General features: G+C 36.5%; 1 protein-coding gene across 6 annotated transcripts in view; it reads left to right on the forward strand.

The window, feature by feature from the left end:
- Positions 1 to 27,810, forward strand: part of ARHGEF12 (Rho guanine nucleotide exchange factor 12) — a 247,618-nt gene that overhangs the window by 74,831 nt on the left and 144,977 nt on the right. For 3 of the 6 annotated variants that reach the window (XM_037153636.2, XM_053672626.1, XM_037153637.2), the window contains exons 2-4: positions 14,940 to 14,963; positions 16,957 to 17,039; positions 18,492 to 18,548. In XM_037153636.2, coding sequence (XP_037009531.2) covers positions 14,940 to 14,963; positions 16,957 to 17,039; positions 18,492 to 18,548 — 164 coding nt within the window. Of the gene's footprint in view, positions 1 to 14,939; positions 14,964 to 16,956; positions 17,040 to 18,491; positions 18,549 to 19,399; positions 19,658 to 27,810 lie in introns of those variants that run through there. The other 3 variants (XM_037153638.2, XM_037153639.2, XM_037153633.2) reach the window with 2 other exon arrangements.

A 27,810-nucleotide genomic window follows, 5' to 3' on the forward strand; every position in this document is an offset into this window, starting at 1 on the left:
GTTAGTATAACACTCACACACGCTCCCACTCACTCTCAGCTGGATTTTCGAGTTAATTGCTCTGTGGTTCAGCTGCAAGACTGTTCCAGCTTTGGGGAGCAAGTGGACAGAGCTTCCAGCTCCTCTGTAGCCATCTTGGATCTCTCTGCTTAGCATAATTTTCGACTACCAAGTGTAACTGCAAGATACTGAGCATTCCTCAACTAGCCATTCTTCTCAAATGAGTATTTTTCAGCAGTCCAATACCAGGAACAGCTTACTGTTATTCTTTACCACTATAATTTACATTTATTTTTAGCCTGTTCACCTCTTCTTTGGGTACAAGTTCAGCAGAATGTTTTTTTTTCCCCCACAAGAATTCAGAAACCTTTTTTCTGACAATGAGCCCATTTAAATTTTGGGTCGAACACTGATAGAAAACAGTTGGGTTCCCTAAATGGATAATATGAATACATACACACCTATACCCCAGGGTAGAATTTGTTTTAAGAACTAAATAGTTTTATATAGCAGGGTCTTCCTGCCCTTAGCAGTAGAGCAGTACAAAGGCTACATTGAGCATAGCTGCTGGGGGAAAACCTGTTTTTCTTCTCTGGCCTGTAAATACTGTTCTGCTTCTGTGAGAAAATATTGGTATCAACTGTTGGAAAAGTCCAAATACTTGTGTTAGAGCAGGGCTGGGCAGAGATTAAATGACCAAACTATAGTTCTAAGTTGCCTCTTAGTCATGCTATGCTTAAAAAAAAAAATCTGTAAGTTTCAGCCCTGGCTAGAGTGGCTCAGTGGATTGAGGGCCAGCCTGTGAACCAAAGGGCCACAGGTTGGATTCCCATTTAGGGCACATATCTAGGTTGCAGGCCAGGTTCCCTACTGCGAGGGGCAGAAGAGGCAACCACACATTGATGCTTCTCTCCCTCTGTTTCTCCCTCCCTTCTCCTCTGTCTAAAAATAAAATCTTAAAAGAAAAACCAAACTACTAGTTTCAGACATCTAGAGTTAGAAAAAACAATTTAACAGCCCCCTCCTTTCATTTTTTGCTAGTTTGTCTTCATTTTATTTATTTTTCCCAAATACAACCTAAACCCAAGATAATGTGGAATTTATGCTTGGTGAGCACAGGATGTATCAGCATTATAAACTTTGTGTAGTGTTCTCCACATATTAGGTGCACTTGAAATATTTGATGTTTGGAACCAAATTCATTGTTAACTGTAAATATAGACTGAGTTTGAATTTCTTAGTATTCACATTCACATCTATGGAATATAAGGGTTTATTTATTCATCATGAGTGCTCCTTCATGATATACTGAAAAATGGTACCTGGCCTAAATATTTATGAAAGAGAATTGGGTAAATTAATTAAGTAGCCCTATCACGAAGCACTTTGCAGCTATCAAGCATTATTTAGAGCTCTTTTTTTCAAATCTTCATCTTATTTGTAAGTTCAATATATAACATAAAAGCTGAGCACCTCTGGTATATGAGGAGGCTAGAGCTCCCACCTACTACTCACTTTTGCTCAGGGTACTTCTTTTGAACTCTGACAATTCTATGAAGCACAATTTAAAATTAGTGCTGTAGTGAAATATTTAATGATGTAAAATTATGTTGAATTATAAATTATATTTTATAAAGTTAAAATTATTAAACAATATGTCCAATTTGCTTGTTTTTATTAAGTATATACACTATGTTTCTACTTTATACAAATACAGAAATCTATACTTAAAAGATGGAGGAAATAATCATAAAACTGCTGGTTATTGATAATATGGCTGGCTTTTATATTTTATTTTTTAAATTTTGTACATGTATTTCTTTGGGAATAAAGTAAAGACATTTCTTAGTATTAAAAAATAGAGAACCATTGCTTTATATAAAACTTTATATTTTGGGAAAGATAATCTTATTCCTCAATCCTTTGGCAGAGGAATTGTCTTGAAAATACTATAAATATATCAGTAACAGATTTATTTAGACATTAGTACTGTCAAAAAGCCTTATGCATTAACTATGTTAGGGTAACTCACCTTTTTAGCATCTAAAGAGAAGATAGAACTGCCTGTCAGTGAAATTTAAGTGAACTGAATTTTTTAAAGTAGTGATTCCCATTCCAAATTCAGTGCTGTGGTGAGTCATTGTTACTTACAAAAGTATACTCCAATTCTAATCCATTGGCTTTGGGTCAAGAAAAAAATCTTGTAAACAAAGTTAAGAAGACATGAATATAACTAATTTACCACCTTTTCCCAAGAAATCAGAGGTCCAAGAAATCAGAGGTCTCTTTTCTTTGTGGTGGTTTGAAAGTTTGGGATATTCAGATTTGGTCTTATAAGGGAATAGCTGGGAGGAATTGTTAAGATTTGATGCCAGAATCAAAGCATTTGTAAAGAGATAGCTGTCTACTCTTGAAGCAAAAAATTTCATTACAGTGTTCATTGTATACATACCCCATAAAAAGTATTTGTAATGAAAAAGTGTTTTTTTGTAATGTTTTTTTAAATTTTAATTGTCAACTACTGTTGACATACAATATTATATTAGTTTTAGGTGACTAACATCGTGATTAGACATTTATATACCTTTCAAAAGTACTACCCAAGTAAATCTAGTACCCCTCTTCCAATATACATAATTATTACAATACTTTTAACTATGCATCCAATGCTGTACTTTACTACTGGTGACTATTTTTTAAAAATAAACTTTGCTTATTCACTTATTCAACAATTATTTTAATTTTTAAAAAATATTTATTTATTTTTAGAGTGAAGGGAGGGGAGGGAGAAACAGAGGGAGAGAAACATCAGTGTGTGGTTGTCTCTCATGTGCCCTGTATTGGAGACCTGGCCTGCAACCCAGGCATGTGCCCTGACTGGGAATCAAACCATCAACCCTTTCATTTGCAGGTCTATGTTCAATGCACTGAGCTATACCAGCCAAGGGTGGTGACTATTTCTATAACTGATACTTTGTATGTCTTAATTTCTTTCACCTTTTCACCCATTTCCCCAACCACCTCTCCCATCTAGTGGTGATCTGCTTGTTCTCTGTGTGAATTTGTTTGTTTTGTTTACTTTGATTTTCTTAGCTGGAACAGAGGGAACAAGTGAAATAGCCAGGAAGGCCCTTGACATGGTTAGTTATGTATATGTGCAGCTACATATATATATTAACAAAATATATGCTTGTATACCAGTACATTAAAGTGAAATTTAGTAGAGAAAAAGTATTGTGATTAAAAAAATTATTCCCTCTTTTTCTATTGCTCACCCCACCCCACCAGCTCCACTCCCACAGTCAATGCACTCGCTCATTTTCCATGTCCGTGAGTCTTCTATTTATGTTCTTTTGCTTGCCCTGCCCCCTTCTTTTCCTAGTTATTCCCCTCTCCCCTCCCTTCTGCTCATTGTCTAATTGTTCTTTATTTCCAAGTCTCTGGTCCTATTTTGCTCATTTGTTTGTTTTCTTGATTAGGTTACACTTATAGGTGAGATCACAAAATATTTGTCTTTCACTGCCTGGTTTATTTCACTTAGGATAATGTTATTTAGATCCATCCATGCTGTTGGGAAGAGTAGGAGTTCTTCCTTTCTTCCTGCCGGGTAGTATTCCATTGTGTAAATGTACCACAGTTTTTGATCCACTTATTTACTGATGCGCGTTTAGGCTGTTTCCAGCTTTTGGCTGCTGTAAATAACGCTGCTGTGAACATTGGGGTGCATAAGTTCTTTTGAATTGGTAATTTAAGATTCTTAGGGTATAATCCCAGCAGTGGAGTGGCTGGATCAAAAGGCAGTTTCAGCTTTAGTTTTTTGAAGAAATTCCACACTGTTTTCCACAGTGGCTTCACCAGTCTGCATTCCCACCATCAGTGCACTAGGGTTCTGTTTTCTCCACATTGGCTCCATCACTTGTTGTTTGTTAATTTGTTTATGATGGCCATTCTCACCAGTGTGAAGTGGTATCTCATTGTGGTTTTAGTTTGCAACTCTCTGATGGCTAGTGATGTTGAGCGTCCTTTCATATATATATATATATCTGTGGGCTCTCTGTATATTCTCCTTAGAAAGTGTGTGTTTAGGTCCTTTGCCTGTTTTTTAATTGGATTGTTTGTCTTCCTGGTATTCGGTTGTATGAGTTCTTTATATATTTTGGAAATCAAACCCATGTCTTGGGTATCATTGGCAAATGTGTTTTCTCATCCAGTTGGTTCCCTTTCCATTTTAGTAATGTTTTCTTTAGCTGTGCAGAAGCTTTTTAGTTTGATGTAATCCCATTTGTGTATTCTTTTCTTTATATCCCTTGCCCTAGGGGATGTATCATTGAAAATATTGCTGAGTGGGATATCTGAAAATTTCCTGCCTATGTTTTTTTCACTAGGACTTTTATGCTGTCACAGATTGCATCCAAGTCTGTTTGCCATCTTGAGTTTATTTTGGTGTATGGTATAAGTTAGTGGTCGAGTTTCATTTTATTGCATGTATCTGCCCAAACTCCCAACTCCATTTATAGAAGAGGCTATTTTTACTCCATTTTATGTTCCTGCCCCCTTTGTCAAATATTAACTGACGTATTGACATGAGTTTATTTCTAGGCTCTTTATTCTGTTCCATTGGTCTGTCTGTCTATTCTTACACCAGAACCAGGCTGATTTGATTACAGTGGCCTTGTAATACAGTTTGATATCAGGTATTGTGATCCCTCCTACTTTGTTCTTCTTTCTCAAAATTTATTAGGCTATTCTGGGTTATTTATTGTTCCATATAAATTTTTGAAATATTTGTTCTATGTCTGTGATATACTTACTGGTATTTTGATAGGGATTGCATTGAATCTACAGATTGCTTTGGGTAGTGTGCACATATTAATGATATTAATTCTTCCAATCCATGAACACAGTATATGCTTCCATTTATTTGTGTCTTCCTTAATTTATTTCTTTAGTGTTGTCTGGTTTTCTGAGTACAGGTCTTTTTCCTCCTTGGTTAAACTTATTCCTAAGTACTTTATTTTTCCCATTGCTATCGTAAATGGTTTTTTTTTTTTCTGATATATCATTGTTGGTGTACCAAAATGCCTTTGATTTCTGAATATTGACTTTGTATCCTGATACTTTGCTAAATTCTATTATTAGGTTGAAGTAGTTTTTTAGTAGAGACTATAGGTTGTTCTGTGTACACTATCATGTCATTTGTAACCAGTGACAGTTTTACTTCCTCCTTTCCAATTTGGATGCCTTTTATTTTTTTATCTTGTCTGATTGCTATGGCTAGAACTTCCAGTACTATGTTGAATAGAAGTGGTGAAAGCAGGCTTCGTTGTCTTGTTCCTGATCTTAGTGGGAATGTTTTAGTTTTTGCCTGCTGAGTATGATGTTGTCTGTAGGTTTCCCGAATATGGCCTTTATTGTGTTGAAATATGTTTTCTCTATTCCCACTTTGCTAAGTATTTTTATCATAAATGAGTGCTTACTTTATCAAATGCTTTTTCAGCATCTGTTGATATGATTATGTGATTTTGTCTTTCATGTTGTTCATGTGGTGGTGTATTACATTTATTGATTTGCATATATTGTACCATCCTTTCATCCCTGGGATGCATCCCACTTGATCATGGGTTTATGATCTTTTTAATGTAGTGTTGGGTGCGTTTCACCAATACTTTGCTGAGGATTTTAGCATCTGTGTTCATCAGCAATATTGATCTGTAGTTTTTTGTTGTTGTATCTTTATTTGGTTTTGAAATTAAGATAATACTGGTCTCAAAAAAGAGTTTGGGAGTCATCCCTCTTCTTGGGGATTTTAGTGTGGTTTGAGAAGAATCAGAATTAGCTCTTTTCTAAATGTTAGGTAAAATTCTCCTGTGACTCCGTTCAGCTCAGGGCTTTTGTGTGCAGGGAGTGTTTTGAATACTGCTTCAATTTCACTAGCTGATATCGATATACTCAGAGATTCTACTTCTTTTTTACTCAGTTTTGGAGGATTATATGTTTCTAGAAATTAGTCTATTTCCGCCTGGTTTTCAAATTTTGGGCATATACTTGTTCATAGTAGATTCTTATGATCCATTGTATTTCTGTGATATTGGTTGTAATTTTACCTCTTTCATTTCTGATTTTATTTACTTGGGTCATCTCTCTTTTTCTTTTTCTTTTTTTTTTTAACTATTTACTTTTTTTTTTTATTGATTATGCTGTTACAGTTGTTCTATTCCCCCTTTATTCCCCTCCACCCTACCCCCCATCCCCACCATCACCCCCCCTTTAGTTTATGACCATGTGTCTCAAGTCCTTTAGATTCTATATTTCCCATGCTATTCTTGCCCCCCCATCTATTTTCTATCTACTGTCTATGCTACTTATTTTCTGTACCTTCTCCCCCCTTCTCCTCCTCCCACTCCCCTGTTGCTAACCCTCCTTGAGATCTTCATTTCTATGTTTCCACTCCTGATCTAGCTGTCCTTTTAGTTTGCTTTCGTTTTAGGTGTGGTTGTTAATAACTGTGAGTTTGTTGTCCTTTCACTGTTCATGTTTCTTTAACTTCTTTTTCTTAGATAAGTCCCTTTAACATTTCATATAATAAGGGCTTGGTGATGATGAACTCCTTGAATTTGATCTTATCTGAGAAGCACCTTATCTGTCCTTCCATTTTAAATGAAAGTTTTGCTGGATAGAGCAATCTTGGTTGTAGGTCTTTAGATTTCATGACTTGGAATACCTCTTTCCAGCCCCTTCTTGCCTGTAAGGTCTCTTTTGAGAAATCCGCTGACAGTCTAATGGGGACTCCTTTGTAGGTGACTGTCCCCTTAGCTCTTGCTGCTTCTAGGATTCTCTCCTTCATTTTAATCTTGGCTAATGTAATTACGATGTGCCTTGGTGTGTTCCTTCTTGGGTCCAACTTCTTTGGGACTCTCTGAGCTTCCTGGATTTCCTGGAAGTCTATTTCCTTTGCCAGATTGGGGAAATTCTCCTTTATTATTTGTTCAAATAAGTTTTCCACTGGTGGCTGTGCCTTTCCCCCTTCTGGTACCCCTATAATTCGGATGTTGGAACGTTTAAAGATGTCCTGGAGGTTCCTAAGACTCTCCTCATTTCTTTGAATTCTTGCTTCTTGACTCTTTTCTGTTTGGCCATTATTTGCTTTCTTCTGGTCCACTCCATTGATTTGAGTCCCAGTTTCCTTTTCATTGCTATTGGTGTCCTGTGCAATTCCATTCATTTCAATGAGTTTCGCCTTCATATATTTGTCTAATTTGTGGCTATAATCAACCAGTTCTGTGAGGATCCTGATCACCAATTTTTTAAACTGTGCGTCTGTGAGTTTTGCTATTTCTTCATCGCTTAGATTTATTTCTGGGGCTCTGAGATCCTCCTGCGTCATTCTTGGTTTGTTCGGGCCCTTTAAGTGTGAGAAGTGGTGCCTTGGATTCCCAGGTCACTGGGTTGTGCTGCTGTATGTGGGGGCGTGGCCAGAGCGGGGAAATGGCAACCCCCTCTGCCGCTTCTCACAGCTGGGTGCGGAGGAGCAGTGCCTTATGTAGTTCACCTGGGCCGGGCCACTCAGAGTCGCTGGGTTATGACGCTGTATGTGGAGGTGGGGTCAGAGCAGGGAAATGGCGGCGCCCTCCACTGCCGCTTGCCGTGGGGACCTGCCGGCCTGGTCCAACCGCCCACTTCCTCGCCTGTCCACCCTCGCACAAATGCGCGACCTCAGTCAACACGCAGCCCCGGCCGGCTGTCTCCCCCGAGGTCGCTCGCCTGGTTGCTCGCTGGGTCGCTCACTAGGTCTGACCCTGCATCTGGATTCAGCGGGCCTGAGTGTGTCTGGCCGAGTCCTCCTGTGCAACCCTGCTCGGCCAGCCACTGGTTTCGCCCCTTACCGGTCAGGCTGAAGAATTTGTTGTTAACGGACTTCTGAAAAGTTCAATTTTCCGTGTTCTGGCTGTGTTTTCTGTTGCTAATATTTAGTTTTCTCTAATCTTGGTTGTGGGAGAAGGCACGGCACATCCACCTATGCCTCCATCTTGGCGGAAGTCTCCTTTTTCTTAATGAGTGTCATTAAAGTGTTGTTGAATTCATTTATATTTTCAGAGAACCAGCTCGTGGATTTATTGTATCTTTGAATTGTTCTTTTAGTCTCTGTGACATTTAATTCTGTTCTGATTTTGATTATTTTCTTCCTTGTCCTCTCTCTGGGTTTTGTTTGTTGTTGTTCCCCTAGTTTTTGTAGATGTAGGGTCAGGTCATTTATTTGAAAATTTTCTACCATTTTTTAAAATATTTTTTAAAGATTTTATTTATTTATCTTTAGAGGGGAAGGGAAGGAGAGAGAAAGAGAAACATCAATGTATGGTTGCCTTTCATGCATCCCCTGCTGGGAACTGGCCTGCAGGGAACCGGCCTGCAACCCCGGTATGTGCCCTGACTGGGAATCGAACCGTGATTGTCTGGTTCACAGGCCCGCACTCAATTCTACCATTTTTAAGTAGGCCTGTGTTGCTATGAACTTCTCAGGTGTGCCTTTGCTGTGTCCCGTAGGTTTTGGGGGTTTTGTGTGTTCATTTTTATTTGTTTCTAGAAAATTTTGATTTTTTCCTTGATCTCATTGTTTACCCATTCATTGTTCAGTGGCACGTTACTCTTTCTCCATGTATTTGATAGTTTCTGAGGGTTTTTTTCTTGAAGTTGCTTTGTAGTTTCAAACCATTGTTATCCTAGAAAATGCTTGATATAATTTGGTATTTACTGAATTTGTTGAGGTTTATTTTGTGTCCTGCCATGGGGTCCATCTTTGAAGATGCTCTGTGAGCATTTGAAAAGAATGTATATTTTGCTTCTTGCAAAATATTGCAAGCTATTGCAAATATTGTATTTGAAAGCTTCTATTTACCATATTTTCGGATCATAAGATACACATAGGTTTCAGAGGAGGAAAATAGGAAAAAAATTTGAAGCAAAATATTTGGTAAAATATTTAAACACATAAATGACATAGTATTACACCAGTGTAAATGTAAATGTACATTTGGGCTATAAGATGCACCCCCCATTTTTCTTCCAATTTTGGGGGTGGAGTGTGTCTTATAGTCCAAAAAATATGGTATACCAGTTAAGCCCATTTGATCTAGGGTGTCCTTAAGTACCACAATGTCCTTGATGATTCTCTGTTTGCAAGATCTATCCATTGTTGATAATGGGGTGCTAAAATCCCCTGCTATGTGTGTTGCCGTCTATGTCTTTCTTTAAGTGCTCCAAGATTTTCTTTATATATTTCATTGCTGCTGTGTTGGGTGCATATATGTTTACAATTTTTATAGCTTCCTGATGGAGTCTTCCCTTTAGAATTATGAAATGGCTTTCTTTGTCCTTTGGCCTTTGTTTTTGTCATCCATTTTATATGATATAAGTATTGCTACCCTGGGTTTTTTTTCCTGTCCATTTGCTTGGGATTTTTTCCAACCCTTTACTCTCAGTCTGTGTGGGACTTTTGTTCTGAGGGGATCTCTTATAGGCAGCATATGTGGGTCATGATCTCTTATCAATTCATATACCCTATGTCTTTTGATTGTAGCATTTAATCCACTTACATTTAAGGTTATTATTGATAGATACTTACTCATTGCTATTTACCTTCTTTGTACTTGTATTCCTCTCTCTCTCACTCTGTTTCTTCCACTTCTTTTTTTAAATATATCTTATTGATTATGCCATTACAGTTGTTCTGTTCCCCCCCTTCATTCCCCTCCACCCTGCACACCCCTCCCCCACCATTCCCCCCTTTAGTTTATGACCACGTGTCTCAAGTTCTTTAGATTCTATATTTCCCCTACTATCCTTGCCCTCCCCCCTACCTATTTTCTACCTACCATCTATGCTACTTATTTTCTGTACCTTCTCCCCCCTTCATCTCTTCCCACTCCCCTGTTGCTAACTCTCCATGTGATCTACATTTCTATGGTTCTGCTCCTGATCTATCTAGCTGTCCTCTTAGTTTGCTTTTGCTTTAGTTGTGGTTCTTAATAACTGTGAGTTTTGCTGTCCTTTCACTGTTCATCTTTTTTATCTTCTTTTTACAGTCATCCAGTCTCTTGTAATTCCTTCTCATGTATTTTGTATTTCAAAAGTTGTTTTCTTCATTTATTCTTGGTTCTTGTTTATAGTTTCTATTTCATTTTTAATGCTATTGTAGTTCCCACTTAGTTCCTTGTATTGTCACTGAGTTTCTTTAGCATTGTTATAAGCATTTATTTGACTTCTGTGTCTGATAGATTGCTTGCCTCAAATTTTTTTACCTCTTTTAGTGGAGGAAATGAATTCTTCCATTCATTTCATTTAGGGGTTCTTTCCTTGTTTCCCCGTATTAGGTGACACTTTTTGTTGTTTCTGCATCTAAGGATGCTCTGCTTTGCCTGCCTGACTTAGTGTGGTTGACTTCTGTGATAGGACATCTGTGGGACTTAGTGATGCAGTCTCTTTGGTCTTGCATGGAATGCTGTAGGGATGCCCTTCTGTTTGTGTGGGCTCTCTCGTTGTCCTTGGGCTTTAGTTGTTGGTAGCTTCTTTGTTGATGTGTTTTCTTTCAGCAGGCTTACTGGTAGTCACAACTCCCACTCTGTCATGTATCATTCAATTTGAAGCAACATCTGCCTCTGGGGAGTCCAAACTTCATATCTGTTAAGATTCTGTGGCTGTTCACTTTGATTTTTGGAAGATCAGCTAAATGTCCCAGTTGAGTGCATGAGCAGGTTTGTACCTACTTTGCCACCACCTTCTCTGTCCAAAAACTTTGTTTGAGGAAAGTTTTTTTATCTTACTTTATGAATGTGTTAAATAAGTAAATTATGGTAAGCAAGTTACATTGTAGGATGGTCCTTGTTCTTTATTTTCTCATTCCATTTTTATCCTGTTTTTTCCCCTCCTTTTCCATTCCCTTGCAAGAGAAAATAGATCAGAACATTGTCTTACAATCACTAGTCTGGGATCTTCTGAGCTTCTTTACCAGAATTTCCGTGGGTGTTGCAGTCCCTGACACAAGCAACATTGTTTGGGGGCAGAAATTTTTATAATGGCTGTGAGACAGAGTGACTAAGTTTGCTAACTATGGGTGTCACCCTTTGCAAAAACTCAGTTGGAAATTCTTTCCCGCCAATTCTTATAATCATCTGTAAATTAAAAATCATGTTCCTACCCCATGGAACTTTTACTTCTGAATATTTGGTAATCATTTGTAATCAGTATATTTTCTAGAGCAGTGTTCTCTTGTCCTGGGTCCCCTGCCCTTGTTATCCCTACTGTGTTGTGAGTTAACATAGTATATGTTTTATTAGGGGAGGTTGTAAATTCTTGGTCTTTCTTAGGATCAATTTGTATTTATATAGGAGTTAAAGGAAATTGTAATTAAACTTGTACTGTTTTTAAACCAAAGTACTTCCATGGCAAATAAAGTAGTCATTCCACTATCATTGTTTTATGTTTTATTTCTTATTATCTTTAATAATAGTCTTTTTTTAAAAACCTAATTTTAGCCCTGGTTGGTGTGGCTTAGTGGATTAAGTGCCAGCCTTTGAACCAAAATAGTTGCTGGTTTGATTCCCAGTCAGGACACAGGCCTGGGTTCCAGCCAGGTCCTCAGTTAGAGGTGCATGAGGGGCAGCAACACATTGATGTTTCTCTCCTTGTCTTTCTGCTTCCCTTCCCCTCTGTTTTTTAAATATATTTTATTGATTATGCCATTACAGTTGTCCCATTCTCCCCCCTTCATTTCCCTCCACCCTGCACACACCCTCCCACCCACATTCCCCTACTTTGGTTCATGTCCATGTGTCATAAGTTCTTTAGCTTCTACATTTCCCACACTACTCTTGCCCTCCCCCTGTCTGTTTTCTTCCCACCGTCTATGCTACTTATGCTCTGTACTTTCTTCCCCTTTCTCCTCCTCCCACTCCCCTGTTGCTAGTCCTCCATGTGATCTCCATTTCTGTGGCTCTGCTCCCGATCTAGCTTTCTGCTTAGTTTGGTTTTGTTAGGTGTGGTTGTTAATAACTGTGAGTTTGCTGTCCTTTCACTGTTCATATTTTTTATCTTCAATTTCTTAAACAAGTCCCTTTAACATTTCATATAATATAATAAGGGCTTGGTGATGATGAACTCCTTGAATTTAATCTTGAGAAGCACTTTATCTGTCCTTCCATTCTAAATGAAAGCTTTGCTGGACAGAGCAATCTTGGATGTAGGTCTTTGGATTTCATGACTTGGAGTACTTCTTTCTAGCCCCTTCTTGCCTGTAAGGTCTCTTGAGAAATCAGCTGACAGTCTGATGGGAACTCCTTTGTAGGTGACTGTCCCCTTATCTCTCGCTGCTTGTAGGATTCTGTCCTTCATTTTAATCTTGGCTAATGTAATTATGATGTGCCTTGGTGTGTTCCTCTTTGGGTCCACCTTCTTTGGGACTCTCTGAGCTTCCCGGACTTTCTGGAAGTCTATTTCCTTTGCCAGATTGGGGAAATTCTCCTTTATTATTTGTTCAAATAAGTTTTCCACTGGTGGCTGTTCCTCTTCCCCTTCTGGTACCCCTGTAATTTGCATGTTGGAACATTTAAAGATGTCCTGGAGGTTCCTAAGCCTCTCCTCATTTTTTGGAATTCTCGTTTCTTCATTATTTTCTGTTTGGTTGTTCCTTTGTTCCTTTTGGTCCACTCCATTGATTTGAGTCTCTGTTTTCTTCCCATCACTGTTGGTTCCCTGTTCATTTTCCTACATACCACTTAGTGTAGCCTTCATTTTTTCATGTAATTTGTGACTAAAATCAACCAGTTCTGTGAGCATCCTGATCACCAGTGTTTTGAACTGTATATCTGATAGGTTGGCTATCTCTTGGTCACTTAAAAGTATTGGCTCTGGGGCTTTTATCTGTTCTTCTGTTTGAGCCATTTTTGGTCAGGTTGCACCTGTTACATATGAGTGGCAGAGCCTTAGGTGTTCACCAGGGCGGGGCAACCCAAGTGGCTGGGGTCAGAGAGAGGACAATGGCACTTGTTCAGCTCTCTCTCGGATTTCAGTTCCCTCTGCCACTTTCCACACCCTAATTGGACCCTTCTCGTGCTGATTACCAGGTGGGTGGGCTTATGTGTGTTCTAGGACCCTGTGGGTCTTTCCAACGAACTCTCCTGTCAGACTGGGAGCCTCTCCTGGCACCTTTTCTGTCAGTGCTTTTAGGATTTATGTCCTGTTGCTGGGGCCCTGGGTTGTGTGGTCTGTCTCGATTCCTGTTTTTGCCTAATTTATCTGTGCACAAAAGTGTGTCCACGGTCAGCCAGCTGTATTGAGCACTCTGCTCATTTCCTCCCTGCGCTGCTTGTGCCCCCGGGCTGGCAGCCACCGCTGTTTCTTGCTGCCTCAATCCCTCTATACTGGCTGAGGACTCTGTTCCTCTTACCATTCTGGCTAAATGGTTGTTGGACTTACATATAGTTCAATTTTCTGTCTCTTCTGGTTGTGTTTTTGTTTCTAAATGTTTGTTGTCCTTAATTTTGGTTGTTCAAGGAGGCACAGTGTTTTCACCTATGCCACCATCTTGGCCAGAAGTTCCCTTCTTCTCTCTTTAAAAATAAATAAAAATCTTTTTAAAAAATAAAATTAAAACCTGACTTTACTGATACTTGTAATAAACTGTTCTTATTACCTAGAATAATTTTAGATAATTTTTTAAAAATCAGAAATGAAAAGAGGAATGGGAGGAAATGTGATAACACATTTTAGACTTAGATTAGTGTTTATGTATAGCATCAAACTCTTATCAAGAAGCCTCCAGTAATACTGCTGTTAAAAGGTACAACCAGGATCCCCATGTATGTGGCTCAGTCATTGAGCATGGGTTTAAAAAGTGAGAGGTCCTTGGTTCCACTCCCTGTTAGGGCACAGGCCTGCGTTGGGCCAGGTCCCCAGTTGGGGGCATTGGAGAGGCAACCAGTAGATGTTTCTCTTTCTTTCTCCCTCCCTTCCTCTTTCCTTAAAAATAAATAAAGAAATCTTTATAAAAATAAGGAAGACTACCAGGAGGAAATGATGTAGTTCTTTAAGCTCACAGGACCAAATAAGGAAAAAAAACGTACCCTTTGTTTTCTGCTGTAGAAATGTAGTTTTAATAACTAATAGTATTCCAGTGGTAACTTTTTCTAAATTTCTGTTATTAAAGCTAAGCATAAATAATTGAGGACCATGACTTAATCATGATCAAAGGATAGATAAATAGAGCAGTAATCAGCACCTAGATATTTTAGGGAGAGAGGTGAAGTGATGGGCAAGGAGGAAGTTTTCCTTGCTAGGGAAACTAAGTATAATATATTAATCATGAAATATTTTTCTTTGCTTTTTTTTAACCTGTAAAATGGAAATATCTTCATGGTTATTTTTTAGAAGAAGATAATACATGTAAGCAATTTAGTGTAGTGCTTAGTATCTAGTAAGCCCTCAATAAATTTAGCTGCTGTTGTTATTATTTGGAATTTTAAAAAAAGAACTCATACTCATGAACAGCTGAGGGTAGATACACCTGCAGTTTAAATTTTAACAAAGTAGGTCCTGGCCAAGTAACTCAGTTAGAGCACTGTGCCCATATGCCAAGGTTACAGTTCAGTCCTTGGTCAGGAGTGATTGGAGTGACAGGTTGATGTTTCTCTCCCTCTCTCTACTCTTTCTTGCTTTCTCCCTTCCTCTCCCTTCCCCCACCTCTCTCAAATCAGTTTTAAAAAGATTTTACAAGGTATTTAAGATACTAAAAATGATACCCAGCTTCTCACTTCACCTGTTTGTTGAATTGCTTTGGGAAAGTTAGCATAAAATTTAAGTTCCTTATTCTGATTAGTAGAATGCATAAATTTAAGGACTATCTTACAAGTGAAATAATTAAATTTATCCCTTTTTTCCCTTTGTTTCAGGTTTCCCCTCAAAAAACCTATAAGGTAAGTTGTTCAGTTGCACCTCATACATTTAGGTTAAATTTTAATTGGAAGTATTCCTTTGAAATTATGGTGATTTTTTTTGTGGTTTTGAAAACGTGGATTTTAGTTTAAAATTTCAAAACAATTTATGAATTTAAAATGTAACAGGTATTTCTGTTTTTTCTGAAACAAAAGGCTTTGTTTTGATAACAAATGTTTTTAATATAAGCATTTTAAATATTTGTTCAAGTTGATGCTTAAGGTCACACCCTATGAAGAGGCTTAATTTTACAGTCTATTGTGACTGCTTTCAGTTGTGAATATTGTGGGGGGTGTAAATGGATTATCAGTTTTTGATGTATTTTATCATCTGGGTAACTGTAACTGCCTTTAGTTAGTGAATTGTGGGAAATAGAATCAGTCTTCACTACTTCAAGACAGTAAAGGGGAAAAGCCGAAAATGTTCATATGTCTGTGCCCATATCTATATCTCCACAATTACTAATTTACCAGGATTAAATGTCCCTTCCTCAGTACTTCTTTAACATCCTTCTCTTTCATCTTAATTGTCATAAATATCACTTAAAATGGAGGTAGCATGTCATTCCTAATTATTATAGTTTTTTAAGTCATTTTAGTGACACCATAGTACAGGGTACCAATGCTAATCTTGGCATTTCAGTTAATTAGTAGTGTATATATTTTTTGTGTTGGCTAGAAAATTGTTTAGTTTTTCTTGTAAGATGGCTCCAGTAGTGCTTAGTTGTCTTAACTTCATTCAAAACAATTTTGTTAGATTGTAATGTGACAGCTGTCATATCAGTGTGCATTTAAAACAACTTATCAAAATTGGTGACTTCTTGTGTAGCCATTTTAATATTGAAGATGTAAGAAAGTAAGCAACATTTTTCAGCATGTTATGCTTTATTACTTCAACAAAAGTAAATATGCTTTATTATTTCAAGAAAAAGCAAATTTCAGTTGCTTTTTCTGCAACTGAAATGCAGAAAAGATTTATGCAGTGTATGGAGAAGATGCTGTGACTAATCAAATGTGTCAAAAGTGGTTTGCCCCACATTGTTGTTTGGATAATTATAATAAAATAACAAAACTTTTTTTAAAAAGTGGTTCATGAAGTTTCATGCTGGAGGTTGGAAGGTGCTTCACAGCCAGGTAGACCAGTTGAAGTTTATAACCATCAAATTGAGACATTAATTGAGAACAATCAATGTTCTATCATGAGGGTATAGCTGACAATCTCAAAATACCCAAATCAATAAAGTTATTGGTGAAAATGAAAAACATCTTTTATTTTACAAATGAAAATCATATGGACTTTTTGGCCAACCCAATTCTTACATTTTTATTTACTGCTTAGCCATTATCTGATCAGGTAATTTGATAAACCATAAGAAAAATAATAATTCTAATGTTGTCTGTGCTTGGCTAAGACTGCCATGACTAGAATTATAGGCAAGCTTTAAGTGAAGTTTTCCTGAGATTTTTTTTTTCAACTGCTCTCATCAGTGCTATATTTACACAGTGATTTTGGACTTGATCATGATATATATATATATTAGATTTAGATTAGATATAGATATATAGATATATATACACACATACACATACATACATATAGAGAGAGAGATTTGGGCAATGTGTTGAATTACAAGTAGGCAGTTTTCTTATCTGTTCAATGAAAATAATAATGATTTTTCTTTGAAAACCACTAAAAGAATTTAAGCAGTTATTTCTAAGAATAAAACTGACTTTATAACAGTACTACTTTTATCATTTTTAAGTATTTTTTATAACTAAGTAAATAGACTGTATTACATGCAGCACAGACTAATTTTAAAATTTCTTGAAAAATGTAGAGAGGTTTATGAGACTCTCTGTAAGGTAAATTGCTTTCTTGGTTTCTTTTTGTAAGACACACTTGAGATTTTTAAATCATGTTTTTGTGCTAATGACTTCTTTGTAGTAATTATTTGATTGTTTTGATTTAATTTAGGCATGGAAGTATTTTGAACCGGGAGTCACCAACAGATAAGCAGAAAGTTGAGCGCAGTGTATCACATGATTTTGACCCTACAGGTAAAATATCCTTTTCTTCCAAATTATACTAAGAGAAATAAACTTTAGAATACTATAGTTTGAGCTACATAATGACCTGAAACACCTGTTTCAGAAGTAGGACTTCTGTTTATGACTTCACCTTCCTCTTCAATTATATAAAATCTTTGCATTCAGGGAATGCAAATATTTTTAACTTTCAATACTATGGATTCCACTATGGAAGCATCATTGTAGAGTGTATTTAAATATGGTGATGATAATAGAAATAGTTTTTATGTCACCATTGGGTATTTTGTTAAGATCAAGGACTTAGTATTAAGATAAATCATAAGTATCAAACAGTAGTAAGTCAAAATCAAATCTGTAACAACTACCAATTTCTGCAGTCATTTAAAAATTTAGGTCTGGAGTAGATAAATTTAACTTCAAAATTATCATCTCATTTTAGAGGAAGCAAATGAAGAGATCCCTTTTTCTTCAAAAAGTATTCTGAACTCAGCTGTATTTCAGCCTTAGTTGTATTGCTCTTTTGTCATGTTTTCATTAGTAGACTTTCACCTATTTATATTCCTTAATTTATGCATATAGTTTGAACTCTTCTTGTAAAATATAAGCTGTTGCTTTCTCTTTGTAAATTCACCAAGTACTTAGTTTTTTAAAAAGTTGCTTGATAATTTTGCTTTCTTCATTTGAAACTGATATGTGTTCTTTGAGCACATACTATTTTATTGAGTTGTATATTCCTGTGACAAATGATAAAATATGTAAATACTAAGGTTCCCAGATACATTAATATAATGTATGTATTTTAGATATTTAGAAAAATATTTTAAAATTTTAATAGTATTTTTTGTGTCTAATTAAGATTAAGTAAAAAAGGAAACCCCAATCATCAATTTGTGAGGTTTTGTTGGTGGGAATATGTGATATGTAACTTCTGGATACCCATTAAAAGATAATTATTTCTGACACATAATTTTGACATTATGGGGCTCAGCAACTTTTATTTATATGGTTAGTTATTGTCTTGCTAATGAGGGTCACAAGTTCTGTCCTATGTTCATAAAAGTGTTTGTGGTCTTGTTAAATTGACTTATTCTTGTATTGTTTATCTGTGATGTGACCATTTCTGCAGACAGATTTAGCAAAGTGATATGCAGTGTTTCATAATGAGATTATTATAGTTTTTAGTGCTTTTGCCATCTCTAAAATTGTCATATACATTTTGTAGACTATTCCTGTGTTGTTTTTTTAACATATTTTTATTGCATTGTTTTTTCTTTGGTAAATCTTTACAATACATTGTGGCTGTTTGTGACTATTCTAAGTGCTGTCATCTGTGATGTTCATACTTTGTTTGCACAATTTAACTTGATCATGATTCATTCTTTCTCCCCCCATAAATTTTCCCCCTTACATTGGTCTCCATATTTTCTATATCTCTCTCCTTTTCTCCCACTCTTTGTGCAGATAGCTCCTCCAAGAAGACAAAGTCTAGTTCAGAGGAGAGTAGATCCGAGATATATGGTAAGCTTTATATAGACAATTCAGCCTTGCACCTTTGGAGTTTGCTTCATGCTGTTTCCTTTTAAAAAAATAACTACAGCCTTCCTGTGTCCGCTCTGCATGGCATGATCTGCTGGGAAAGGGAGCCTGGGGTTTTAATATGGCTGTGATGTGGAAGCTTAAGATTGCTAGAAACTAACCTTGTAGAATAAGAATAGGCCACATCATTCATCTATTTTATTTTTTTCATGTTAGCAAAGTGATTATTTCTCATATGTTTGGGTTAGTTTCCTCCATGTAATGTGGATGAGCATTGAATAATAATTATTCTTCTTCCTTCTTCTTTATTCTTCTTCCCTCTTCCCCCCTCCTCTTCCTTCCTCCTTCTTCTCTTTCTTCTTCTCCTCCTCTTCTTTATTTTCTTTTTCTTTATTTTTAATTAGGGCATTAAATTCTTATTATCTTCTTCTCATGTCCCAATTACAAGGTTTGGGTCATGTAGAATTTCATCAGTTCTACCAGTCTTTTAAGTATAGTGCTGGTATAACTTAATGTGTGTTGGCAGTTCTTTGGAATTTTTATCTTTTATTTGGTTTTTAATTTTTAATTACATCATCCTCTGGAAATGTTGTTCTTGTATAGTTTATCCACAGTGACAAAAAGCCTTAAGTATTTTATTTTTATAACTTGAAGAATTTGTCTATACCTTTCATAAGTTTCCCTGTCTGAGGTTATTCTGTCTGAATGGGCAAGTTAGAAATTGATATGTTTTAAAAATAATCTTTACAAAGATCAGGTTTAACCAGAATGGTCAACTTTGGTAACAGGTTATTGAAACACTGTATTTCCAGATTGTGTCCTGTCTTCCAAGGATAATATAAACCATATTTGTGAAGTTTGTACATATTTTTCTTTTTTCTTTCAATTTTCTGGTTTCCTGTTTTGATATCTAATCAATATTTTTGAGAAAAGTGAATTGGAGAAGCAGAGCCTGGAACAAAAACTTTGAAAATAATCTCTAAAAGACTAAGAAGTTATTTTTTAGAAGATTCCCAATTTGTCATTAAAAGAAAACCGTGTCTTCTCTGATAGAGCTGAGCTGAGCATCTGTGAAGTAGAAGTTTTCCCAGGTATTGCTGATTCCTAGCTTGATATACATGAGAGGAAATAAAATATGGAAATGTCCTTAACCCTTTTAAGATACTTTATAATTTATATCTCCTGATACTTTAGCCAATAATATCAGATGCTTTTTAATATCATGAGGTTTCAGTGTTGGGTTATAAAGCAGTAAATGCTTTTTCGTTAGATACATATATAAAATTGTTTGCTTGGGTTTTTGCGACCAGTGCTTTTTCTATGTAATTAAACGTTTTACAGTAGTTCAACAGAAATGTATACCATGCCAGACACATGTCAAGTTTATGTTTTTTTCTTCCAAAGTATTTGGCTCCATATAAGTAAGAAGTAGCTTCTGAATTTCTTGAGACTTTTTTTTTTGTTCTGTATAAAGAGTTTACTGTGGCTTATTCTCCATTTAGGAATGAGAACACTGTCTTTATAGCCCCATTCTTTTTGAGTAGCCTCTGCAGTGTTGTTATTTTTATCTCCTCCACTGTTTTCCTAGATCTGTGGTATCTGTGCAAAAGCTTGCTGTTTGCTTAAGATGATAGGATCTTTGCTTTGGATGATAGGCACAAATGAAAGCTTCTTATTTGATTTGGATGTTAACAGTATTTCAGACATGCCATTGGCTTAGTAATAGAAATGGTTTAAGTAGTAATGAGGATGCAAGGTATGGATTCTCTGTGTGTTTGTTTCTTGAGAACTGTTGAAGTACCTTTTGTGGAGGTAACTGAGCCATGAGTTCTCAAAAAGCACTTAGAAAGAGTTTTTCAGAACAAAGTTAATTAGCATTTTAACTTAAATCTCTTTCACATTACATATATTTTATCACAGTGTGAATAGACTTCAGACTGTGTATAGTAAGCAAGGATGAAAAAGAATCTCTAATCTCCAGGGAGCCAAGGAAAGCTTGGACATAATAGGATATGAGAGTAGAATCATAGCCACTGGTGACATCACTTTGGCATAGGGCCTCTTAACAAGCCAACGTCTAACTTTAGAGATTATACATTGTCTTGGAGTAAAATTCATTAGCTGAATACTTAATACAACTGCCAGTTATTCACTTATAAATTATTCATTTTAAATTCTTTTAGCCATTTTTGCAGCTGTTTTATCAGATAGATTTGCTTTGCTCATTTTAAAAGGACACCAAGTGTTTTTTGTATTGACTTCTTCTGTTAATTTTCTACCCAATATAGTAGATCGATATTTATTCCATATCCCCTTTTTTCCTTGTACCTTTTAGAGTCTGTTGATTATATACAGATGTATTTTCTGATCTGCAATTGAATGATAACTTAATTTTCCATTTTTCTTACTAATATTATAGTGAAGAAATTCTGTAGCTTTTGTGGGACATAAGAGATTTAACAAGGCATTTTGAGTTAGATACTCCTTCCTAACTTCTGTCTTGGTTTTATGAAGAGATTCCAGTTGATAGTATTTTGTACAAGAAAATGTCATGTCTTTTTGAAGCTGTCTTTAGTCTGCTGGGGCTGCTATAACAAAATACCAGAGACTTGGCTTAAATAACAGAAATGTAATTATTTTCTTACAGTTTAAGAGGTTAGAGTATGAGATTAGCATGCCAGCATGATTGGGTTCTGGTGAGGGCTCTTCTGGATTGCTTTGGCTCACATGTTCTTTCCTTGGTGTAAGCACATGGGAAGAGAAGAAGAAAGAAAGAGAGGTAGAGGGGAAGGGAGTAGGAGAGGGTGGGAAATAAAGGTGTCAGAGAGAAAGAAGCTCACTCAATATATGACTTTTGTGGGGGACACAGACATACAGTCCTTAACATAGGCAAACTGTTAGATTCTCATATCTGTAAAAAGAGAAGTTCTTGGTTCAATTTATTTTATTTATTTTATTTTTAGAGAGAGGGAAAGGGAGGGTAAAAGAGAGGGAGAGAAACATTGATCGGTTGCCTCTTGCATGTGCCCTGACTGGGAATAGAAACAGTGACCTGATTTTTGGGATGATGCTCAATCAGTTGAGCCATGCTGGTCAGGGCTCTTGGTTTGATTCGTACTTTCACCAAATTATGATTCTCTTCTTTTCTTTAATTTTGCAAAGAGCATTCTGCAATATGAATTTTCTATGTCCTTATAAAGCATTCATTTCTTAACCTCTTGAAATCTGAGGTCTGAACACATACTATCTGGAAAGTAAACCAAAACATTAGACTTGAAAATCTGTGAACTTATTCTCAGTTCTTACCATCTTTCTGAAGCATTTGACAATGCTAACACTCTTCCTTTTGTTTCTGGAATATTAGATCAATCTGGTTCTTTTTTCTTTATAGTTGTTTTGTCTTTTCTGTACTTCATTGCTTTTTCCTTTTACAAATGTAAAATAACCTGAGTTTCTGTTCTTGATATCTCTCTTTTTCTAGTTTTATATTTTTAAATGTTTGTGAATACCTTCCCTCTAACTGTTCTTCATATTCAGAATGACCAATCTGAAATTCATCACTGTTCTTTATGGATAGAAGAAATCAATCTTCCCTTGATTTTCCTGATTTTTTTTTGAATGGCACTGCCACCAAGTCTTACTTTTTTTTAAAAAATTTATTTATTTATTTTCAGAGAGAGGGGAAGTGAAGGAGAAAGAGAGGGAGAGAAACATCAGTGTATGGTTGCCTCCCATGTGTCCCCCACTGGGAACTGGCCTGCAACCCAGGCATGTGCCCTGACTGGGAATCTAACCACGATCGCATGGTTCGCAGGCCCATGCTCAATTCACTGAGCCACACCAGCCAGGGCCTAGTCTTACTTTTTTAATAGTTATTTTTTACTTCCTTTACCTTGTCCTCTCTTCTAAATTGTTTACAAGGTCCCATAACTCTACCATCACTTTGTTTTCATCACTCACTATTTGGTTCTGTTCCCACCCCTTTTCATCATTTCATCAGGCTATTTTAATAGACTCATAACTTTCTTTCACATTGATCCACTTCCTATTCTCTATTCTTGTGTATTTTGTCAGATTAGTATCACTAACAAGGATTTGGGCATTAACTTGTTAGGAAGTACAAGTAGTTATTAAAATATGCCATGATTTTGTTTCAGACTTATTTTGTCTTAATTTACTGTTCACCTAAAATGTACCAGTGTCTCCTTCAAATGTTCATTTCTGAAATATGGCTTGGTTTTCATTCTTTGTTCATGCCATTTCCATTGTCTTGAAAGGTTTACATCCTATGACTTCTTATTAGAAACCTCCTCATCCTTCCAGGCTTTCTTGGATTTGCCCAGCTTCTTCTGTTATCTGAGCTCTAACATCCTGCTTTGTGTCTAGTGATTTGTACTTAGGTTTGTCTTCACATCACCCATCATGCTTGATACCCTAAGGCACTCATTCAGTTTTGGTTAAGTGATTGTTGAGATTGGGATGAGTATTATGGGAAAAAGATTTGGTGGCATAAAATATTGACTCAACTCAATGGGATTTTTCTTCTGGAAAATTTTAACATGAAAGAAAAGGTAACTTAGAAATGAGACTTACTATTGGTAGGAATAGCTGAAAGAAAAAAATCAGCATGCTTGGAACATAAGATGCCTCTTGTGGGCAGTATTATGCATTTAGAATCAAGAGGCTTTAAAAAAAAAAGATTTAACTTACTTATTTTTAGAGGGGAAGAGAGAAAGAGAGGGAGAGAAGCATCAATGTGTGGTTGCCTCTCACGTGCCCCCTACTGGGGGCCTGGCCTGGAACCCAAGCATGTGCCCTGATTGGGAATGGAACAGACATCCCTTTGGATCTCAGGCCAGTGCTCAATCCATTGAGCCACAATAGCCAGGCCAAGAAGCTTCTTAATCAAAGGATTATCTGAGGTCTTACTCATAAAACAAGCCCTGGCTGGTATAGCTCTGTGCATTGAGCGCGGGCCTGCGAACCAGAGGATCGCGGTTCGATTCCCAGTCAGGGCACATGCCTGGGTTGCAGGCCGGTTCCCTACAGGCCAGTTGCCAGCAGGGGAGGCAAGAAAGGTAACCATACATTGATGTTTCTCTCCCTCTCTCCTTCCCTTCCCCTCTAAAGATAAATAAATAAAGTCTAAAAAAATTTTTTTAAATAAATAAAAATAAAACATATATGTCTGGCAGCAGTTTAAAAATGAGTGGTTTTTGTGAGGTTGCCCATGGTCATTTTCCACACTTTTCCTTGAAGCACATTCTTTTATTATCATTTTTTAAACATTTTTTATTGTTGTTCAAGTATAATTTTCTGCCTTTTCCCCCCACCCCTCCTCACGACCCCAGCCATCTCCACCTCCCTCCCCCGTTTCCACCCATTGATTTTGTCCATGTGTCTCTCATAGTTGTTCCTGTAAACTCTTCACCCTTTTCACCCTATTATGCCCTCCCTTCTCCCCTCTGATTACTGTCAGCCTGCACTCAACTTCAGTGTCTTTGGTTATATTTTGCTTGTTTGTTTGTTTTGTTGATTAAGTTCCAGGGAAAGGTGAGAACAACATGGTTTGTCTTTCACCTCCTGGCTTATTTCACTTAGCACAATGCTTTTCAGTTCCATCCATGCTGTTGCAAAGGGTAGGACCTCCTTTCTGCTGCAAAGAATTCCGTTGTGTAAATGTTCCATAGTTTTTTTTTTTTTTTTTTTTTTTGATGCATTCATTTACTGATGGTCACTTAGTTTGCTTCTGGTACTTGGCTATTGTAAATTGTGCTACTGTGAACATTGGGGTGCATAGGTTCTTTAAGATTGGTGTTTCAGGGTTCTTAAGATATAATCCTAGCATTGGAATTGATGGGTCAAAAGGAAGTTCCATTTTTAGTTTTCTGAGGAAATTCCATACTGTTTTCCATAGTCATTGCACCAGTCTGCAGTCCCACCAACAGTGCACTAGGGTTCCCTTTTCTCTAAAACCCCTCCAACACTTGTTGCTTGTTGCTTTATTTATGATGGCCATTCTGACCAGTGTGAGGTGATATCTCATTGTGGTTTTAAATTGGATCTCTCTGATGCCTAGTGATACTGATCATCTTTTCACATGTCTCTGGACCCTCTGTATGTCCTCCTTGGAGAAGTGTCTGTTCAGGTCCTTTGCCCACTTTTTAATTGGGTTCTTCGTCTTCCTGAAGTGGAATTGGGTGAATTCTTTATATATTTTAGAGATCAACCCTTGTGTGAGGTATTATTGGCAAATATATTTTCCCATACAGTTGGTTATCTTTTTATTTTAATGCTGTTTTCTTTAGCCCTGCACAAGCTTTTTATTTTACAGAGATGCCATTTGTTTATTCTTTGTTTTATATCCCTTGCTGTAGGGGACACGTAAGTGAAAATATTGCTGCATTGAATATCTGAGATTTTCCTGCCTATGTTCTCCTCTAGGACCTTAATGGTGTCATAACTTATATTTAAATCTTTTATTTATCTTGAATTTATTTGTGTGTATGGTGTAAGTTGGTGATCGAGTTTTATTTTGGACATGTAGCTGTCCAACTCTCCCAGCATCATTTGTTGGAGAGGCTATTTTTGCTCGATTTTATGCTTCTGCCCCCTTTGTCAAATACTAATTGACTGTAGAGACTTGGGTTTATTTCTGGGCTCTCTGTTATGTTCCATTGGTCTATGTGTCTCTTCTTATGCCAGTATCAGGCTGTTTTGATTACAGTGGTCTTATAATACAGTTTGATATCAGTTATTGTGATTCCCCCCTACTTGGCTCTTCTTTCTCAAAATTGCAGCATCTACTTGGGGTCATTTATGGTTCCATATAAATTTTTGAAGTGTTTATTCTGTATCTGCGAAAAAGGCCAGTGGTACTTTAATATGTGTTGCATTGAATCTATAATTTGCTTGGAGTAGTATGAACATTTTGATGATGGTAATTCTGATAATCTATGAACACGGTATATATTCCCATTTGTTTTTGTCTTCCTTAATTTCTTCTTCAGTATTGTATAGTTTTTTGAGTACAGGTCTTTTACCTTGTTCGTTAGGTTTATTCCTAGGTATTTTGTTTTTCTTGTTGCTATATCAAATGGGATTTTGTTTTCTGATTTCTGTTTCTGATGTTTTATTGTTGGTATACAGAAATACCTTTGATTTCTGAATATTGACTTTGTATCCTGCTGTTTTGCCAAATTCATTTATTAGGTCGAGTAGTTTTTTGGTGGAGTCTGCAGGATTTTCTATGTGTACTATTGTGTCATCTGCAAACAATGAGTTTTGTTTCTTCTTTTGCAATTTGGATGCCTTTTATTTATTTCTTTTCCTCATCTGTTTGCTATGGCTAGGACTTCCAGTACTCTGTTGAATAGAAGTGGTGAAAGTGGACAACCTTGTCTTGTTCCTGATCTTAGGGGGAAAGCTTTTAGTTTTTGCCCATTGAGTATGATGTTTGCTATAGTTCTCTAATATAGGGCCTTTATTATGATGAGGAATGCTCCCTCTATTCCCACTTTGCTGAGTGTTTTTATTATAAATGGGTGCTGTACCTTGTCAAATGCTTTTTCTGCATCTCTTCATAAGAGCATGTGATATTTGGTTTTGCTTTTATTTTTGTGATGTATTATGTTTATTGATTTGAAAATATTGTACCATCCTTGCATCCCTGGGATGAATCCCACTTAGTTATGGTGTATGATTTTTTTAAAGTATTGCTGGATGTAGTTTGCCAATATTTTGTTGAGGATTTTAGTATGTATGTTCATCAGTGATATTGGCCTGAAGTGTTCTTTTTTTGTTGTGTCATTATCTGGTTTTGGGAGTAAAATGATGTTGGCTTCATAAAAAGAGTTTGGGAGTATTCTGTCTTCTTGGACTTTTGGAATAGTCTGTGAAGGATAGGAGTTAGCTCCTGTTTAAATGCTTTGTAGAATTCTCCTGTGAATTTGTCCAGTCCATGGCTTTGGTTTGTTTGGAGTTTTTTTGATTACTGCTTCAGTTTTGTCAGGTGTTAATGGTCTGTTCAGGCTTTCTGCTTCTTCTCATTCAGTTTTGGAAGATTATGTTTTTCTAGAAATTTGTCCATTTCACCTAGGTTTTCACATTTCTTAGCATATAGTTCTTCATAGTAATTTCTTAAAATTCTTTGTATTTATGTGGTATCTAGTTGTAATCTCTCCTTTTTCGTTTCTGGTTGTGCTTCTTTGGGTCCCCTCTCTTTTTTTCTTGGTCTTTTTCAAGGATTGTCAGTTTTGTTTATTTTTTTGAAAGAACCAGCTTTTTGATTTATTGATCCTTAGAGTTGCACTTTTAGTCCCTGTTGTTTACTTTTACTCTGACTTTGGTTATTTCCTTCCTTCTACTTGCTCTGGCTGTCTTTGTTACTGTTCCTCAAGTTCTTGTAGGCATAGGGTTAGGTGGTTTATTTGAAATGTTTCTGTCTTTCTTAGGTTGGCCTCTATTGCTATGAACTTCCCTCTCAGTACTGCCTTCACTGTGTCCCATAAGTTTTGGATTGTCTTGAGTTCATATTCATTTGTTTCCAGAAACTTTTTTATTTCTTTTCTCATCTCATTCTTGACCCATTCATTGTTTAATCACATGCTATTCAATCTCCATGAGTTTTAGTGTTTTGGGTTTTTTTCCTTGAGGTTGGTTTATAGTTTCAGTTCCTTGTGGTTGGAGAAAATGTTTGATATGATTTCAATTTTCTCGTATTTGTTGAGGTTTGTTTTGTGCCTTGATCATGTGGTTTATCTTTGAAAATGTTCCATGTGCATTTGAAAGGAATGTGTGTTTTGCTTCTTTGGAATGAAAGTCTCTATATATATCAGTTAAGTCCATTTCATCTAGGGCATTTTTCAATGCCACAATATCTTTGTTGATATTTTGTTTGGAAGATGTGTTCATTTTTGACAGTGGGGTGCTGAAATTTTCTACTATAATTGTGTTGCTGTCAATATCTTTCTCGAAGTCCTCCAAGATTTTCTTTATGTATTTGGGTGCTCCCATGTTGGGTGCACATATATTTACAATGTTTATGTCTTCTTGATGGATTCTTCCCTTGAGTATTATGAAGTGACCTTTTGGGTCTATGGCTCTTTTTTCGAAGTCTCTTTTGTCCAATATGATTATTGCTACCCTGGCTTTTTTTTTCCTGTCCATTTGTGGGTCAGCTTTGTCCACAGAGCCATCCGTGCGCTGCAGTTAAGAGTAAGTCTACCAAGACTTGATCTGCTTT

Source organism: Artibeus jamaicensis, unplaced genomic scaffold, assembly GCF_021234435.1.
Source record: "Artibeus jamaicensis isolate MK-2021 breed Jamaican fruit bat unplaced genomic scaffold, CSHL_Jam_final contig_196, whole genome shotgun sequence".
Taxonomy (NCBI): Eukaryota; Metazoa; Chordata; class Mammalia; order Chiroptera; family Phyllostomidae; genus Artibeus; species Artibeus jamaicensis.